Genomic DNA, 18,197 nt, shown 5'->3' with positions numbered 1-18,197 from the left:
TCAAATCTAAATTGAAAACGGCTCGTCGATCAGGTCTTGCGCTATTCAACATCCGCTTGGCCAAAAGCTTTTCATGGGAGGAAAAAAAAAAGTTTTAATGGCTTGTGTCTGCTGTGGTTATTTACACTTTACAGGTGACATTGCATGCACATCGTTAAACACTGAGAACTGGTTCCCGCTGAGGATCCTCTCCTGGCAGTCGAACGCAAAATGTTTTTTATCCGCCCCGATATGAACCGTCAAGTTCGACAATTGCCCTGGCGACACCCGCTACGGATCGGGACCGGGCATCTCAAATGTCTTACTCAGGTAAGAGAGCGCTGAAGGGAGAAGGGGGGGAAGAAAAAAATAAAAATAAAAATAAAAATAAAAAAGCAGAAAGAAGCATTCGCACAATCAATCCACATTTTCAAGCTCCATTTAATGTCCTAGCAAAAAAAAAAAAAAAAAAAAAAGGAGGAAAAAAAAAAAAAAAAAAAAAAGCAGAGCGTGACTGTTTGGGGAGTGAGTAAATATAGAAAGTGCATTTTGTTCACTGGAATCAACATAATAAAAAGAGGTCAAAGCAGTTTATGCTAGACGGAGCTGAATTCTTAATTTGTAGAAATAGCGAGTAAATCAGTAAAGGTGCTCGTTCAGAGCATTTGGTGGTGTGGTGTAGATCAAAGGCACATCACAGCTTTTGCATCTCACTAGGGGGGGGGGGGGGGGATTGTTGCACACGCACGTAAAACACACATACACATGTGCAAGCCTTCAAAATACATATCCCGTGTGCATCTCAACACAGACCGACTCTCATGATCTACACAATCATGTCAATGTACATATCAGGGCAAAGTAAAACAGGCTGCATTTATTAAACTTGCATTGAGTTTGTGAGGCAAAAAGAAAATAAAAAAAAAATTAAATAAACGAGAGGAAAAAAAAAAAAAAATTAAAAAAAAAGTTTCTTTTAACCATAGCATGATTTATTTTCTCCTGTGTAGCCTGTAAAACGGATAACATCATAGCATTTAAGAATGTCCATCTCAGACTTTATTGAAGTATACAGGGTCCTGTAGTAATCAAAAGAAGCGATGCCAGCGGGCAACCAGAGGGTTTCATCGAATTCAGTAGAATGTGTTTTTCTTCCTCCCATTTTTTCCTTTCTTTTAAATAGAATTCATAAAGAACGTTCAATATACATCCTCGCTCACAACTGTTCTTGCTCTGACAGACAAAAAAAAAAAAAAGGAACAAAACATCCAGTAAACATTCTCCTCTAAAGTTGTTTTCCCTTATATAATCTGTGACTTCCTCTGTTGTAATGTATACACAAACCAGTTTAATAACATACCAATCAGTGGTTATTTCAAAATTGGGAGCGGGGGGGGGGGGGGGGCGGGCACAAAATGTTTACACTCTTTTACAGGTCAATAAAAGTTGTCGTTTTTTTTTTTTTATCAGCTGTGTTTTCAATAAGGGCGTAGCATAGTTCTGTTTGTCTTATTTTTCTTCAAGTTTCATCAAGCAACTGTTTTCCGTCTCGTCGCCCTCCTCCTTTACAGCTATTACACACTTCCTTTCTTTACAAACATTATCGACAGGGGGAGAAAAAAACAGCAGCTTGTGCTTGGAAGCCTTCAAGTCTACTCTGTGACGATAGTAATAGTCGTGATGAGGATGGGGTGCGGGCCGGGGGGGCGGTGGGGGGGCGGAGGAGGGCGGGGGAGTCTCATAGCTGGCCCCCGCTGCAGTGAGCGTCCTGGCTGCCGCCGGGCTTCTCCGCGTCCTGAGCGCCGGGCAACTCCTTGACCACCAGGGTGGGGGCGCCTCCGCCCTTCTCCGCCGGTGAGAACTCCTCCTCCCCGTTGGGCTCCAGCCCCTCGGGGCAGGGCAGCTTGAGCAGCTCCTCCCGCAGCTGGGCGGTGTGCCTCTGGAGGGGGGGGGAGGAGGGCGGAGGGGGAGGAGGAGGAGGAGGGTTAGCGCCCGGAGCAGGAGGAGGGCTCTGGATTTGAACAACTTTCGCAGAGAAGTCAACAAGACCGAACCCGCCCTCAAGTCAACGTTTCTTTGATTATTTATTACGTATCTCTGATTTATAAGAGCTACCTTCTTGTTTTCATGTTTCCTCTCTGTGTTATTTTTAATATTCAGTCTACGTCTGTGCGTAGCGTAGCGTGCGTGCGTGCGTGCGTGCCGAACAAGGTTGGGCGAAGTTTTTGACGCTCGCAGCTTTCTGCCTGGAGCTCTGAGCCCGACGCGGTGCTGCAAGCCCCTCGCTAGATATTGCTGTGGGAGGGATTATTTACAGCGGGGATTAATTGTGGTTATTTACTTCCAGAGGGGGAGAGAAGCTGCCGGGAGCATTTGTTTGAATAAGACCGGGTCCTGTGTGCGGCGGAAGCCTTTGTTTACGTGCGCGTTGTGTGTGCGCATGTTTGTATGTTCTACTGTTTAAAAAGTAACCGCGCGTGTGCGTGTGTGTGTGTGTGTGTGTGTGTGTGTCCGTGTTGGTGCAGTTTGGTTTGGTTTTAGAAGAGCTGTTTAGGCCACTATTCAATTATTGCTGGATTTAGCTGCTTTGGTAGATTTTCACAACTCGACAATGGAACCATTTGCATTTGATATTCACACCTTGAAGCGGAGGCAGCAAACAGTTTATCAGGTTTTCAGTTCTACATTTGTTCAAAATGTCAGGAATGATTATTGGAGTGGAAGCAGTGAATTACAAACAATAACTCAAAAACAAGAATACGTGTGCTGGGAAAAAAATAAAATCGGGAAAACTACTTCCTGCTCCAGAGAGTGAACATTCAACGGAGATGACCAGTCAGGTGTGTGTGTGTGTGTGTGTGCGTGCGTGTGTGTGTGTGTGTGTGCACCTTGAGCGCCGCAGCGTGGTGGGACATGGTGCGGCCCACCCTCTTGTCGCTGCTGTATTGTTGGATGTCTGCGATCCACTCCTCGCACTGCGCCATGATCTCCACCCGCTTCAGGTAGAAGTGTTTGTGGATGACCTGCCACGCAACACACACACACACACACACACACACACACACACACACACACACACACACACACACACACACACACACACACACACACACACACACACACACACACACACACACACACACACACACACACAATAAAATCTGGTTAAATTGGTCAAAAAGTGAACGGTCAACCCAACGTTCAGACCGGAATAGAGCCTGAATTAAAAGGTATAATAAGTAAAAGTGGGGCTTCCCAAATCAATGCCAGTCATGGTGACGTCGATGGCTCCTAAAATTTCAAGCTCTAAAAACAGGCCGTTGCTACAGATTGCTCCTTAACGTTTGTGAAGGACTGGTTTTGGTTGAGCTGGATGTTGTAGCGGATCGTTTTGGACACAAAATCACATGTTATGTCGTGTTTAAGACGGCTACTGTTCAACCTTTAGAATGGCACAACACCAGGAGCCAATTGGAAAGTCACAGCAATGGGGTTAGACACTTCAACCTTTATGTCAATACCTTTGCTCACAATATTTTTTAAATGTGTATATTTTCAGTTGCTGCAAAAAGGCGCGAGGAGCGTTTCTCCTCATTTCATTTCAAGATGGAGAAGCTTGAGGCAAACATACAGAAATATTGATGAACCGTCTTTGAGCGAGTTAAATATTTGAACTTTTTGCCGTCCTCCACCCTGGTATGAGCCACATGTTACGAAGCAAATCAAGTCTGGTGAAGATATTGACAACGAGATGCTAATAAAATTATAATATTACTAAAATTCAAATACAAACAGACAAGAAATTATTTAATTTCATGTATTTTATTGGAGTCATCACCATAGCAACTGTTTTTTTTTGCCGTTGTACTGCTCCCTCGCTCTGGGTTTTTTTCCCCCTCCACCCGTGCTGTTCAGAAAGCGCCGTTATCCCGTTCCCGTCTCCCGTGTTCCATCGCAACGCAGCATTAGTTGTTGAGGAACAATAAACATATTGTTCTCTACATGCAGCCATGTTTGTTGTTTGTCGTTCTTCTGGAAGCCTCCATCTACTTCCACTACTAGTGACTGCTCCACTGGACATTTTTTCCCCCTCGACTGCCCCCTGTCGTTCTGGTGAGTACGACTACTTCCTGGCTGGGTTTTTTTTAATTCCCGTTATGCCCTGCACCGCAAAGACTCCCGTTGATACAAAAACAACAAGACGACAGATTGTTCAGTTCTCACCGATAAAGACAAAATCTTAATCGGTTAAATTATTATGAGCCATTAATCGATTAATTGTTAAAATCCCTAATATGAAGCCAAACACCGGACCGGACTGGTATAACCGATGTGGCGGACCAAGGGGCGTGGTCAAGCCGAGGCTGCAGCGTGGCTTCCTTGGCGGCCGTCCACGAGGCGGCCCCAGGGGAGCGGCACGCAACGCGCTGCCCGACGTCTGCACTTATTCCGTCTCCTTCTAAACGAGGGGTCGGCAACCCCAGTGTCCCCAGTGGCTCCCTGTGGCTTTGACAAAAATGATATGGGAATGGATAACGGTCATTTTTCAACATTTTAATTTCCATTAGTTATTGTTGTAGGCCTAAAGTCATTCTTATATTCTCCAATTGTAAAAATGTGTAGCCTATAGGCCCCGGAAAAGAAATGTTTTAACATTTCGGTCAACTAAAATGTGCATCAGGGGTTCGAGCTTTGACGGAACGCATCTGCTTCGTAAGCGCGCCACAGGAACGTGACGAGGCGGGGTTCCTCACGTGTCGAGCAACCAACCAAAATCGAGTATTCGACCCCTTACTCTCGCACATGCAGACATTCCAGCCAATGGGAGAGCAAACCGCTGGGAGTGGATACTGGATTGCAGCAGCACGCGCTCTCCGCGAACGCCGTAAGTACACTGCAGCTCTGACCGAACAGCCACATTCATCCTCATATTTGGAATTATTTTACCGGCAATACAGGAGCTATGGATTCCAAACCCCCCCAAAAAAGAAAAGTCTCTGAGAAAAGGGAGAGTTTCACTCTGCGTGGACGGATTCATTTGCTTTCACTGCCGACGATGTTGCCTTACCTGTATTGCTTGACAAAAAAAAAACCAAACGTAATGTTGAAAGACATTTCCAGAACAAGCACACAGCATTTGCTGAAAAGTACAAAGCTGGAGATGAGCTAAAAAGAGAGATTTTGGAACTGCTGCGGAAAGCTGAGCAGAGCAAATATACTTTCAAGAAGTGGATCAAGTCTTTAAACTCAACGACTGCTGCTAGTTTTGCGGCCGCTCAGGAGATAATAAGGCGTGGAAAGCCGCTCACGGACGGAGAATACATGAAAGGACCGTTCGCTCAAATATCAGAGCATTTATTTTTGGACTTCAAAAACGTGAAATTGTTCAGAAAATTAGAGACGTCTCTCTCTGCAAAGACAAGTCAAGGGCAGGGCCATTAAAATGGCGACAAACATCACCAGTCAGCCAACTGAGGACATCAGTTCAGCTCAAGCGTACTCAATCGCCCGCGATGAGTCAAGTGACGTAAACGATATTGAACAGACAGCGCTGTGATGCAGATATGTGAACTCTGATGGGCTGCAGGAAGAAATCATTGAGTTGATACCGCTACAAGGCCAAACACGGGGGGGGGGGGGGGTGAATTGTTTAAACGCCAAAGAAATAAACACCACCCGCATGGTGTCAGTGGCTACTGATGGGGCACCGAGTATGAGAGGAGCACAGAAGGGGTTTGTCACTTTACTTCAGAAGTCGCTGGATCGAAAAAGCGGCTGACGATTCACTGCATCTTAGCACCAAGAAGCACTGTGCGCTCAAACTGCGAATGTATGGAGGTGATGAACCTCATTCGGATAGTGAACAAAATAACGGCAAAAGGGTTAAACCACCGACAATTCTGTTGGTTTTTAGATGAAGTCGACGGCGCAATATTGGCATCTCCTGCTGCACGACACAGTGCGGTGGCTGTCCAGGGGAGAGGTGCTGAAACCTTTTGCTGCTCGTCTGGAACGTGTGAAAACCTTCCTGGAAAGCCAAGGCCCTCGCCTACCTCGAAGCTGGGGAAATCCAGATTGGCTGGAAAGGCTACACTTCAGGGTGGATATGACGAGTCACTCAAACACGCTGAACACAAGTCTCCAGGGAAAAGGGAAGCACGGCGCTTGGAGGTGCTTGGAGGGTGTTTTGGGCGCACGATGACCGCGTTCGCCAGAGCACGTCCCTGAGAGGGTCCAAAGAAGAACATCATCACATCGATTGTGAGTATTTACAGCGTGCGATCATCGTAATGCAAACTGCGTTTGGGGAGAGGTTCAGCGAGTTCAGAAAGGGAAAAAAAAACAAAACAAACATTATCCATTACATTATCCTTCCCTGTCACGCCCCTGGATATCGACCCATCCCCTGCTGAACATGTCGGCATTCACGGGAGTAAGTCAAGCCCATCTTGAAATTGAACCGGCCGACATAGCCGATAAAGACTTACGGGCGTCCAAGTTCAAAAGCCTGACAGCTGATCTCAAAGATGTCGCCCGTCAGAAGGCAATTCCCGCTCAAGAGCACAAAAGGAGCGCTATTGAAAACCTCCCCAAAGCCGACTAAACTTGTGCTTGAAACATGGAAAGCCATTTCCGGCACCTATATGAACATGAGGAAGGATGCATTCGGTCCTATCTTTGGATCGAGATACCTATGCGAGCAGGGTTTTCTCAACCATTAACTACGTCGAATCCAAATATCTCTCGCGCCTCACAGAGGACAGCATGCAGTCCTGTGTGAACATCAAAGTCTGAAGGAACTGCGGTGACATTCAGAAAGAGAAATCACATTAAACAAGTTGGAACACTATCATTTAATAGGCAATTATTCTGCAAAAAAATATTTATTTTTCGACCCTGAGCTGATGTTGTGTTTTATGTTCCCGGTGCGGCGGTTGATTGCTGCACGTGGATGAGGAAAAAAACAGAAGAGGATGACAGCACACTGAAACAGACTTTAGTCATAATTAAATACAAACTTGGCTATTTTTATTTTTTACATTCACTCACTTTTTAAGCTGTTAGGCTGCAGCTGTCTGTTTTATTTATTTCAAAGTGGGCTACTTTTTATTTTGTTCATTTTCCACAAATGTGGGGAGGACTCCAAAAGGCCTGCATAGTAATGTGTTTAATCTATTTCAAAGTAGGCCTACACACGCCAGAGAATTTTTTTCCTCCTCTTCATAAGACTTGTGTTTTCCTTTGTTATAACAGGTAAAAATGGCAATAAAATGTCACCAGTTTTTATATAATTTCATAAATGGAACAAACTCTAGATTTTATATATATATATATATATATATATATATATATATATATATATATATAAAACTTTATAAGCTGTGTTAAACATGTTTTGCGGCTCCAGACAAATTTTATTTGGTGGAAGAGGGGGCAAAATGGCTCTTTTGGTAGTGAAGGTTGCCGACCCCTGTTCTAAACGCTACAAAAACATCCCTTGAAATAATAAAAATATCCGGTGGAAAACAACTTCAATACTTAAAAATATATATATTAACCATGGCAATTAATAATAACTGTTGTAATCGGTTGTATTTTCGTCTGTCTTTTTAAAAACAATCCCAGGACATATCCGGTGGTGACGGGGCCTGTCGACATTGCATTGTGGGTGATGTAGGAGCCCTGTCTGCACACGGCTGGAGGAGGATACCGTGACTGCGTATGGCGACGGGATCGTTATGAGAGCTGATACACTTGTGGCGTGTTATTACTCTATCCTAAAAATTTGAAGGTACAGTACAAGTCCCAGAGTGTCTCTGTGGAAGGAGATGACTCCGTGTGGAAGGCTGCATGTCCCTCAGAGACATTTCATCAACTTTATCAACCCTTGGGACTAAAATCAAACGGAAAAGATTTTGACTGACTTTGGGGAGAGAAAGTAAATTCTGCCATACCGGTATTGACGATGTCTGGAAGACTGGATGAATGTCTGACATTTGTCAATTCTAAATACTCTTAAAAAAAAGTTTAGAATTAGCATCCCCAAAACAAACACAATATTCTGTTAATCACATCGCACATTGCAATGCAAGTTGGATTCAGTGCCGTGACGGCGTCAGCACAGGTTGCTTATGTAGGCTACGTTTTAATTTGCCAGAATGTCTCATAATAACAAATAGCGGTTCAGTCGGTTTGCCTAAAATCAAACCGGTTCAGGCTCGTACACCGGACTGGTACAACCGGAAATCGACCCAATTCTAGGGACCAGCCGTAGAGAGGGAAAGCAGGATTACAGGCAAAAGAGAAAAGTTAAAAATGGCACCTTCCCCAAGACGACTGGCCTCATATCTCTCGCTTTCTATCCATCCCTTCTCTCTCTGTGGCCAAAAAAAACAACAATTTGAGAGAGTTGGAAGAGAGAGCCCACTCGACACAGGGATTCGACTTCAGCATGCAAATTCTTCATGTTTAAGGTGCACACCCTCCTTTTTGCAACCAACTCCCCCTGCAGTTTTCTGCCAGAGCACCTGCGTGTTGTGTACCGAGACAATAAACAAGAACTGTTATCTTCCTGTGGGGCCGGTTAGCCTCCCTCCTTCAAAATAATGGGTTTCTGGTAAGGACACTATTTCACTCCCTCCATCTCTGATTGAAGCTGTCTTTCACTCTGTACCGCTCCTGTCCAGGAGGGCTTCCGAGCATTCGTGACCGAGAGCTTCAACAGAGCTCTCTGGTTTGACATCATAGCAGGCCGAGCTTTGTGAAGCGCGCGCGCGCGCGCGCACGCACACGCACACGCACACACACACACACACACACACACACACACACACACACACAGTACTGAGGACGAGTGATAAATAATGTCCATCAATGCCACAGTCCCGGCTACCTCCCAAACCCGCCATCCTCCTCGCTCTACCCTGCACGTCTTGGCAACAGTCGCCCGGGCGGACAAATCAGTATGCAGCAACTGCTCTCTTCGATCCGTTTGCTCCCGTGGCAATTGTGAACAGCGGCGGAGGGGAGAGGGGATTATTTATTATGCCGGGCTACTAGTTTGCCATTTACGAGGATCAATCCAAACAGCGGCAGAGCGAAGGGGCCGCTGGGCGTCTCTCTTTCTTAATCTCTTTCTCTGCCCCTTCTCTGCTCCGTCCGTGTTGCTGCGCTGCCCCCCCCACCCCCCCCACCTTCTTCCCATTCTCCCACCACATTATTCTTCCTCAGGTACCACCCAACCTACCCCGAACTCCATCTCTCTCAAATTGTTTCTAATGAGTGGGCCTATATTCCTCAAAGCGGACCGCCCTGGAAGCATTTTCAAGGTCACGGAGACGGGAACGTGGTCGCGGAAAGCTCCCCCTCACAGCCGCATGTGCAAACAGAGAACAAAAGCAAGACCACGGTCACGGTGTTTGAACAGGGTGTTGGAAAAGGGTTTTACACCTGGGTACACACTCTGTGCGTCAGTCCGAATATGAGATTCAGTAACTATGATATTAGAAAAAACGGGACCTATTCTGGATGCGTGAAAGCAGAGCTGGTCTTCCCGGTTGGGTGGGCTTTCCTCCCTGAGGGAGTTTCATGTGGCAAGGGTGACACCTGTTTGACTTTTGGTATTTAGTTGCTCCCTGTACGGATACTGCCCGGTATCATGGGTCTGTGCAAACACCCAACTGTCATGCATGGACATCAGATTAAAGTGTCCTGACAAATAACCTTTTAAAAAGGACACTGTGGTGTGGTTGAAGCAGCCACACCTGTCTTGGATCTGGTTAATGGGGCTATGGAACAGGGGTGGCTGTACGCCTGTTGATCGTCGGCGCAGTCAACAAGCACAGGTTAAATCTTTGTCATGACGACGTTCCATCTGCTCCCAGCTTGTTACATCTTGCCACTCCTCAATAAAATAATTTGTCTTCAACACCGTAACTGGTGTCTCCGTGTTGGAGGGCCCTAAAAACGCCACTCGGGGTGGCGTGTGGCGGAACTGCCACAGACGTACATGTATATGTGATCCACCGTGTCACATTTCGGAATTTGAATTTTTTCTATTTCCATATAATATGAAAGCGAAGGAACAGAGCTGACCCCTGGGGCACACCAGAAGCGACATCGTCAGCGTTGCGTCATTTGAAGATGCGTCAACTTCTTCCTGGTCCGTCTTCATTCCACTGAGTCTACAACGCGTTCGCATAAACAGCATTCTCCAGACTTGAAACTTCAAAAATGTCCCAACTTTCGATGGGTAAGTGAATCAAGTTCATCTTTGCTTTCGTTTTCAACCTTTCATTTTTTTGATGAATAAAACGGCGGAACTCAACTAATGCTGATGGAGCACGTAGCCACCATCATCTCTAATTATCTAATATTTTTCAAAATCCATCTTGAGGAACACAAATCTGCTATAATTTCGTTTTGGAGGGAAAAAAAAGAATTTTCCATGTTTTTCCAAACACAGCCAACAGTACAGCGCTGCAAAATGCGCCGGGTTGGGATGTGGTGGGTCACATATGTGCATACACACAACACATTCAATGTTCACACATACAGTATGCACTCACTAAGAGAAACACATGCAAGAGCACTCTGTACAAATGTGCAGGAGATCCTCTCTCCTAGCTGGCTGATAAACTAAATGACCTTTGAGTGAGTGCCTTCCACTCATGATTCCACAGGGCAACTCAGGGTAAGGATGGGATGGAGGAGCTGGAAGATGGTGAAGGAATGTATGTGTGGACTCGCTGCGCAGACAGAAGGTCAGGGGTGGGTATGAATCATTTGGCCATTACCCACCTTATTTTTCGAACGTTTTCTGTCACTAGCCCCCTGAAGAGCGCAGGGCTGCTAGCCGTGTCCCCGGAAAAGAAAAAGGGGCATTAAAATTATTATAAAAAGTGTATAGAAATTGTGACTAGAAACCACTGGGCTGAGTGATGGAGGGGCATTAGTTGAGTTATGCACTCAAAGCTCATGTCAATACTTTGTATGATAAAGTGAATATGAATATTCACTTTACCATTAGCAAGCGTAGGAATTTTTACTGAAACTTAACAAGCCCTCTAATAAATGTGTGCCTCCTAAAAGCCACATTCAGGATCAAAAGTTCCCAGATTTGCTGAAACCTCCATTGACTATTAGTTGGTGTGCAGCTCAATAGTAGGTTAAGAAACTGAATGCTACCCATCAACAACAAACTGTCCATCAAAAATAAAAAGATGAGCAGGAGCAATAGACTTTGCCCAATTTTGTGGAGAACCACAATACATAAATCAGCGGGGCATGAAGTATTGGGATTTGACTCTTTGTTATGCGGGCTGGCATTGGTTTCCGAGTGTGTGTGTGTGTGTGTCTGGTGTGTGTTTGTATTCTTGTGCCCACCAAGCTGCCACTGTGGCAGTGATACGAAGGATGCTGCTGAGTCCATGCATCACAGCAGATGGTGAGAGGCTGGCATCTGCTCAGCCAGGAAAACATGTCTCATTTTAATTACACTGAGCCAAACATCCACAGCCCCTGTATCCAGCTGAGGATTTGGGCTTGGGCTGAGGCTCTAAAAAGACACCCTACCCTGTCCCTCCAGAGAGGCCGTGCTCACTAGCAAACGCTCACCCCTCATGCCCCCTAACAAGTTACCGTGCATGCCATGCACGCACTCAGTGACAGTAGCAAGCAAACAATCATGAGTAATGTGGATAAAATGTGGATGGTGGCTTGTAGAGACTGAGGTCCACCTATCTCGATGAGGGAAGACTGAAAGACCGACACATCCACAGATAGAAAGAAGGGCAAACTTGGGGGAGTAGGAAAAACGATCCATTTCTTTGCTCGTGGTACGGCTTTACAGGTTTACTTGTGTCTTTTCCTGTGGCAACATCCCTGCACATTTGCTTTATTTGATGTATATGTAGATGAGGCCTATTGCAATAGAATGCATGATCAACACCACAGGTCAGACTCCAAGCTGCCTGCTTACCTAAGAAATCACAGTCTCCTTTACTTTACAGTCCACTCAGACTGTGGGGAAGCATGCTAGGCTGGATGACAACACATAAAAAACAATCATCTTTTTAGAGGTTCGCACGTTGTCCGAGTTTTTCCACGTCATACAAAGTCCCCATCGATTCCTCGGTCCTTCCTTTGCAGTATCTGTTCTGCATTTAGGGTTGTAACCAAGAGCCTAAAGGCAGTCTGGCCCCCCCATCCCTTTTCCAGTGATATCCGCAGAGCCCAATAAGTCACAAAGTATACCAACACCGCCCTTTGCAGACCAACCCTCACCTATAAGTCAGGTGGACTTGGCCTCCGAAAATGAACTGACTAATTTGTGATAAACAGCAGGTGGATGTGAAGTAGTTGGGTTGTATGGCTGGTTTCATGTGAAGCTAGATGGGCCAGCTGCCCGTCTCCATTGATGGAATATTGGTACGTGCACATGAGGACCCCATCCATACACACACACACACACACACACACACACACACACACACACACACACACACACACACACACACACACACACACACACACACACACACACACACACACACACACACACACACACACACACACACACACATCATACTCTGCAAGCAAAGCCTTCATTGACTCCATAGTTCAAGCACCACAGCTACACAGAAAATAATAATTACTCACCTCAGAAATGCACATTTACAATTGCGCTTCATTTTGTTATCCCACTCTCTCAACACAGATCTATATTTCAGTGCGCAACCCATTATCCCTAATTCCACCTGACAATCTCCCGTTGCATAATTCAAGCTTTTACTTCATTTTACCCCGAGCCCCCCCCCGAACCATATAAATAGCATCTGCAAACCTTGTATTCTCTCTCATGCACACACACACAGATCCAAAAATAAAAATCTCACTCCGAAACCTCTAGAAGACCAAGCTCTCATTCAGCAATCCACCTGGAACGTCACGGACCAGGGAAAGTTTTGGGTATGTGATTGCAAGCATCTTTTGATGATACCGTTCAGAGTTGAAGACACAGATATAATGAGGCATCCCCAAGCGAGCAAAAAATTGGTTACCATAAAAAGCAACAAAACGTGAACCTTTCGACATAGCCAATATAGATGAAAAATGCTTCTGTCAATGATGGCTGCATGCAAGACTGGGCAATGCATCGATATTATGGTTTAGCATCTTTCAGCGGCATCATCATAATACATTTCAAAAACCAACTCTTTAAATTACCCCATTATTCAATGTGATGAACCTCAGTTGTTGAATTCGTAAGCATTGTCTGTATGTTGCTATAAGTTGATACAGTGTCAAATTCCAAAGGCCTTATTGTAATGAGTTCTTCTGCCCTAGCTGTGTGTGACAGGCTTCTGTGTTCTTGGCTGGTTTTACTTGACTCTGCTACCCCCAGCCCCCCGTCCCCCTTGCGTGTGTCTCTACCAAAGGCTTGCAATGCGCTAAAAGGGCAGCGGTGAGAAGAGCATGTAGCGGCATCTCACACAAGCTTAATTGAATGTGTGTGTGTGTGTGTGTGTGTGTGTGTGTGTGAGAGAGAGAGAGTATGTGAGGTCGCTCAGGCGAGCTGCAGTATTCAGAGTCCTGCCATCTTTCTTGCTGCATTTTTGCATCTGCCTTGGTGTCCATTCTGGCCAGGGGCGGATGTCAGGCCGGTGTGGGTTTCTTTCTTTCTTTTTTTTTTTTTTTTGTACATAGCAGATTGTCACAGTGGTTTCCAAAAAAAAAAAAAAAAAAAGATGTGCATGACACTGAATGATACAGTAACATAAAGTATGACATCAGGTCACAACTCTTGTTTTGAATTCAAACTCCACCAGTCCTCATATTGTGGACACATTTTAAGCCGCATTTTCTGATCATCATCAATTTAAAATAACAAATAAATAAAATAAATCAACAATTTATTTATTCAACAAAATAAATAAATAAACTCTGTATCAAGACATATCCATGTTCTTAATTCACAACAGTGTGATACAACGAAAAGTGACTACGACTCGTTATCAAACAGTTCTACTATAGTGGAATCAATACTTTACTCCCCCTCTACTCCCAGTTCCCTTTCATCCCAAAGTCACTCCCTTAAGCCTGAATTTCTATCAGGCAACAATGCTTTGGCAGCCATGATAAATAGCACCTCACTGAAAGACAGAATTGGTAGGGCAGACTTTTCATAGATGTCTTGCCCGTCACGCTGCAGATTGAGCAAGAGCAAGTGAGGGGGAGAGAGCCAGCGAAAGAGAGGCAGAGACCATTTCAGTTTGGTGAACCTGGTGGAGTGGAGACCATCTGGGATCTTAATGGAATCCCTTGTTCATCCAGGGCTACCTTGCCTCAGAAAGCTAATGGTTTAATTGGAGGCTGGCTTCATCTAGTGGCTTTTATACACACGTTATATTTGTGTACGGTAGACATCCTGCGGGTAGAGGCTCAGGCTAGTGCAGATGCACGTACAGGCAACAAACACAAACATGGCACACTAGCATTGAACAATCGCGAGCAGGACAGTGGAGTCCACGTCACAGAGACTAAAGAAGGTTGACAGAGTGGAGGAAAATTAACCGCAAGAGAACTCCCCAGGGGCTGCAAGTATCTGTGTGTGTGTGTGTGTGTGTGTGTGTGTGTGTGTGTGTGTGTGTGTGTGTGTGTGTGTGTGTGTGTCAGTGTGTGTTGTGAAAGTGAGAGGTGGGGTGGGGGGTTGCCCGAGTGAATGAGAACAGAGCACACACTAGAAGATGATGAGGATGATGATGATGATGATGGGAAAGAGGCACACACTAGAGACTGAGTGACGACGACCGTGCAAGACGATACATGAGTACATTTGTAATATATGCATGTGGCTCTTGTGCATGTCCCCACAGTTTCGCTGAGGGCACATCAGTGCCGCTCTCTTCACTCCCTATATGCCAATCATGTAAATTGCATGTCCTCACGTAAGTGTACGTTTAAGGAGAACTGTCCCGCTTTTCCGTATTTTGTGTTGTATTTTTTCCACCCTCTTCTCCTCAGACTGTTCCATCCCTCTCTTAACATTTCTGGAGGCTGAGTGAGCACTAGCTTCCACCCTCTCCTCACCCCACCGTGCAGTATCTGCCTCGCAACTGCTTCTGTCAAGCACTGGGGAGAGTTGGCGGGGGGAGATGCTATCTCTCGGGGTGTTGTGTGGTTTTTGGGCTCTGGAGATTAGGTAGTCATAAAACCACATGTACTGGATAGGGATGGTCCTGATACTGTGCAAGGCAAATATAAAATAAAAAGATAAGATAGCAGGCTAACGGCAAACAGCAAAAGCCAACTGGCTTATTTCAAAATTATACATCTATGTATCTATTCTGTGGTGCATATATCGACTTCTCTATTGCAGCACACTATTGTCCATATGGCTAACCAACTAAGATGCATATACAATTGCTTTGCACCCATTGTACACGTATAACTAAAATAATATTCATACAAATGTTCCACTTTCTTCATCATCTGTCAACATGTGACGTCATACATGTGCATTTACCAATTTTTATGAACTGGCACATGAAGGCATATATCAGTGATTTTTGTTTTTACAAATTTTCAAATCATAAACGTGATGTGTGAAGCGTGTGAAAAGGTAACTCATTCGTATCCAAACTGTAGTTTCAAAAACAGGGCGGCGAGCTCACCTCTTTGAAGCAGGATGACATGTTGCGCATCTGCTCCAGCATGGCCCACTTGACAGTGGCCTGCCGGATGTTTCCATCGTACTCCCGGGAGCTCTGCGTGCCGCTGGGTGTGCCGCGGGAGCGCTCGTAGCCCGGCTCGTTGAAGTAGGGCTCTGTTACCAGGATGAGCGACTGCACAGACACTAGCACCTGCAGAGCGACGACACAGGGAGGGGAAGGAGTTTTGATCAATTCTATGCCAGCGCCCTGATAAATCAAAAGCTCGTTCAGCGGGGAAAGAGCTTGGGGTCGAGTAGAGGGAAAGAGGGGTGGTGTGGGAATAGTCGGAAAGGGGGTTGGGGAAGAGAAATATAATGTACGGGGGGGGGGGGGGGGGGGGGTATTGTGGGTTTGCTAGACGGGTGTATAAATGAGCTTGGCAACGCAGTAGACACTGGGAGCGACTTAGGCAGGCAAGATATATATTTTTTTCATTGTTCCCTCTATTAACCGCACATTGAGGCCCTGTCACATCTCGTGGAAGCCAGGGACCTGTTTTTTCTCCATCCGCTTCCACATCCACAGATGCTGAATGACCAGAGACGGGGGACAGACCAGAAGAGGGTCAAGAGGGTCCTCCAAGCCAGAGCAGAGTCAGGGAGCTGCCCTTGAAAATCATCTGTTTGACCTCCTGGAAGCCCCAAAAAAATAAATAAAAAAATCACCCATAATATAAGGGAACACTGTGGGGATACAAAAGGATTGCGCGGCTTTTTCGGGCGCTAAACATGCACAAATAAGACAAAAGAAAACAAACGTGTAATTCTCCAAGCACCAAAGGGTGAAATGCACCCTGAACTTTGCTGCCCAGCAAATTGCGTGTCGGTGATCCGGTGCTATCAGCACATGTTTAAATGAGGTAATGTGCATACATTTGGTGCAAAATTGAATCCTTTCTATTGAAATGAGCCTCATTGCAAAAAAAAAGTCCAGTTCACAAACACCAGTGCTAATAGACACGCAGTTAGAATGAAATTATTGGCATCTTTAAAGAGTTGGTGGTAACTGACAGCATCCGAAGGTATTGATGCTTTGAACGGTAGCAGTCCGGTGGTGGTTTTCAAAACGCACCCCAAAAGCAACTTGTTAAACTTTGAATAATTTATTGTACAAAAAAGCGTTTACAAATGTTGACCAAATCGGTTCCATGATTCCTATTCAACTAAAAAGACAGAAAAAAACACCAGAAGTTATGGGGAATAGTAATTAAGTGGTCAAGATTGGCATTGAACCACAGCCTCAACCTGTCCGACACAAGATTCAGGACCATGGTCAGCTCCGCTCAAACCCATTTATATACACGAGAAAAAACACAAGAGAAAATGTATGAAAAATAAGGTTATTATATACGTCAGAGTATAAGAGCATTGCAAAATTTAAAAATGAATAAATAAATACCCGTGGTTCGATATTAAACTAGATTCCTTCTTCAGTATTTGAAAGTTGGAATTGGAACTAAGTTGGAATTTTGACTATAAAGTCAAAATTTAAAATAAAGCTGGAATTCCGATGCGGGGGGAGGCCCCGGCCACCACACGCCCCAAGTTTGGATGCCCTATCCCCCAGAGCGGGGGCAAATTACGCTCAGCAGCAAAACGTTATGGCCGTGTTTGGGCTATGATATCATTAGTGCAATATCTGTTGTGAATTGGACCTTGAGACGGGGCAGATAGCGGTTGCAAGTGATGCGCAAATAATGGTGCTATCGGTGGCTGCAATCCATTCTTTGTGCGTTCACCCCCTGAGTTTCAACCACACGACTTCATTCACCAGACTGCACCCGCACCTTCATTTTCTGCGATCGATCCTGCAGGCGCTATCTGGAATGATAATCAATCGAGACATCACTATGAACCCTCCAACCTGCCTAAATGAGGGAATTATAAAAATATACATATTAGAGGAAGCCATTGCCAAGGCGTTGCTTGTTGCTGGCTCGATAAACATGGAGGATGGCCCGGGCCATGTGTGAAGATTTAGGAGGATGGCTGGGTGTCAAGACACGGAACACTGGCGTGCCTGGGCTTATCAGCTCCGTCTGTACAGAATAGAGACTACATGGTAGCTACTGATGCTTTAAGGGAAGACCTTGATGTGTGTGTTTGCATAGAAAAAAAGCGGAGGGTTTGAGAGAGAGAGAGAGAGAGAGACTGATAAGAGAGAGAGAAAGAGAGCTGTACGAGATGCAGGAGCTGAGATCTCACATTCATGGGAAACCGATGGACAGCAAACATTTAAATTAGCGATTCGGGGAGTTGGCTCCAGACCGTACATTACATCTACAATTGTTTTTGTCTATAAATTAATGTACAGCAAAAAAATAGATTGTGGGAGAGACCTTGTCAGTGGAGGGGCTTAACCCTTGTGTGGTGTTCGGGTCTGTGAGACCTGTTATTAATGTTTACCAAAAGATAAATTATGCAATTTATTATTTTTTCAACCTGAGACTCATTGGCCCTGGCTCATTTTCTGTGAAGATCATATAAAAGAACACATTTTCAATGA

General features: G+C 45.2%; 1 protein-coding gene across 3 annotated transcripts in view; it reads right to left on the bottom strand.

Annotated features, from left to right (window-relative positions):
• Positions 1–468: 468 nt before the first annotated feature.
• Positions 469–18,197, bottom strand: part of birc6 (baculoviral IAP repeat containing 6) — a 148,882-nt gene continuing 131,153 nt past the window's right edge. For all 3 annotated transcript variants that reach the window (XM_080016188.1, XM_080016189.1, XM_080016190.1), the window contains 3 exons: positions 15,654–15,842; positions 2,868–3,002; positions 469–1,918 (listed from right to left, as the gene is read on the bottom strand). In XM_080016188.1, coding sequence (XP_079872314.1) covers positions 1,718–1,918; positions 2,868–3,002; positions 15,654–15,842 — 525 coding nt within the window. In that variant the 3' untranslated portion in view covers positions 469–1,717. The remainder of the gene's footprint in view (positions 1,919–2,867; positions 3,003–15,653; positions 15,843–18,197) is intronic.

The sequence above is a fragment of the Zeus faber genome, assembly GCF_960531495.2.
Source record: "Zeus faber genome assembly, chromosome: 16".
NCBI lineage: Eukaryota > Metazoa > Chordata > Actinopteri > Zeiformes > Zeidae > Zeus > Zeus faber.
This window is presented reverse-complemented; position numbering and strand designations above follow the sequence as displayed.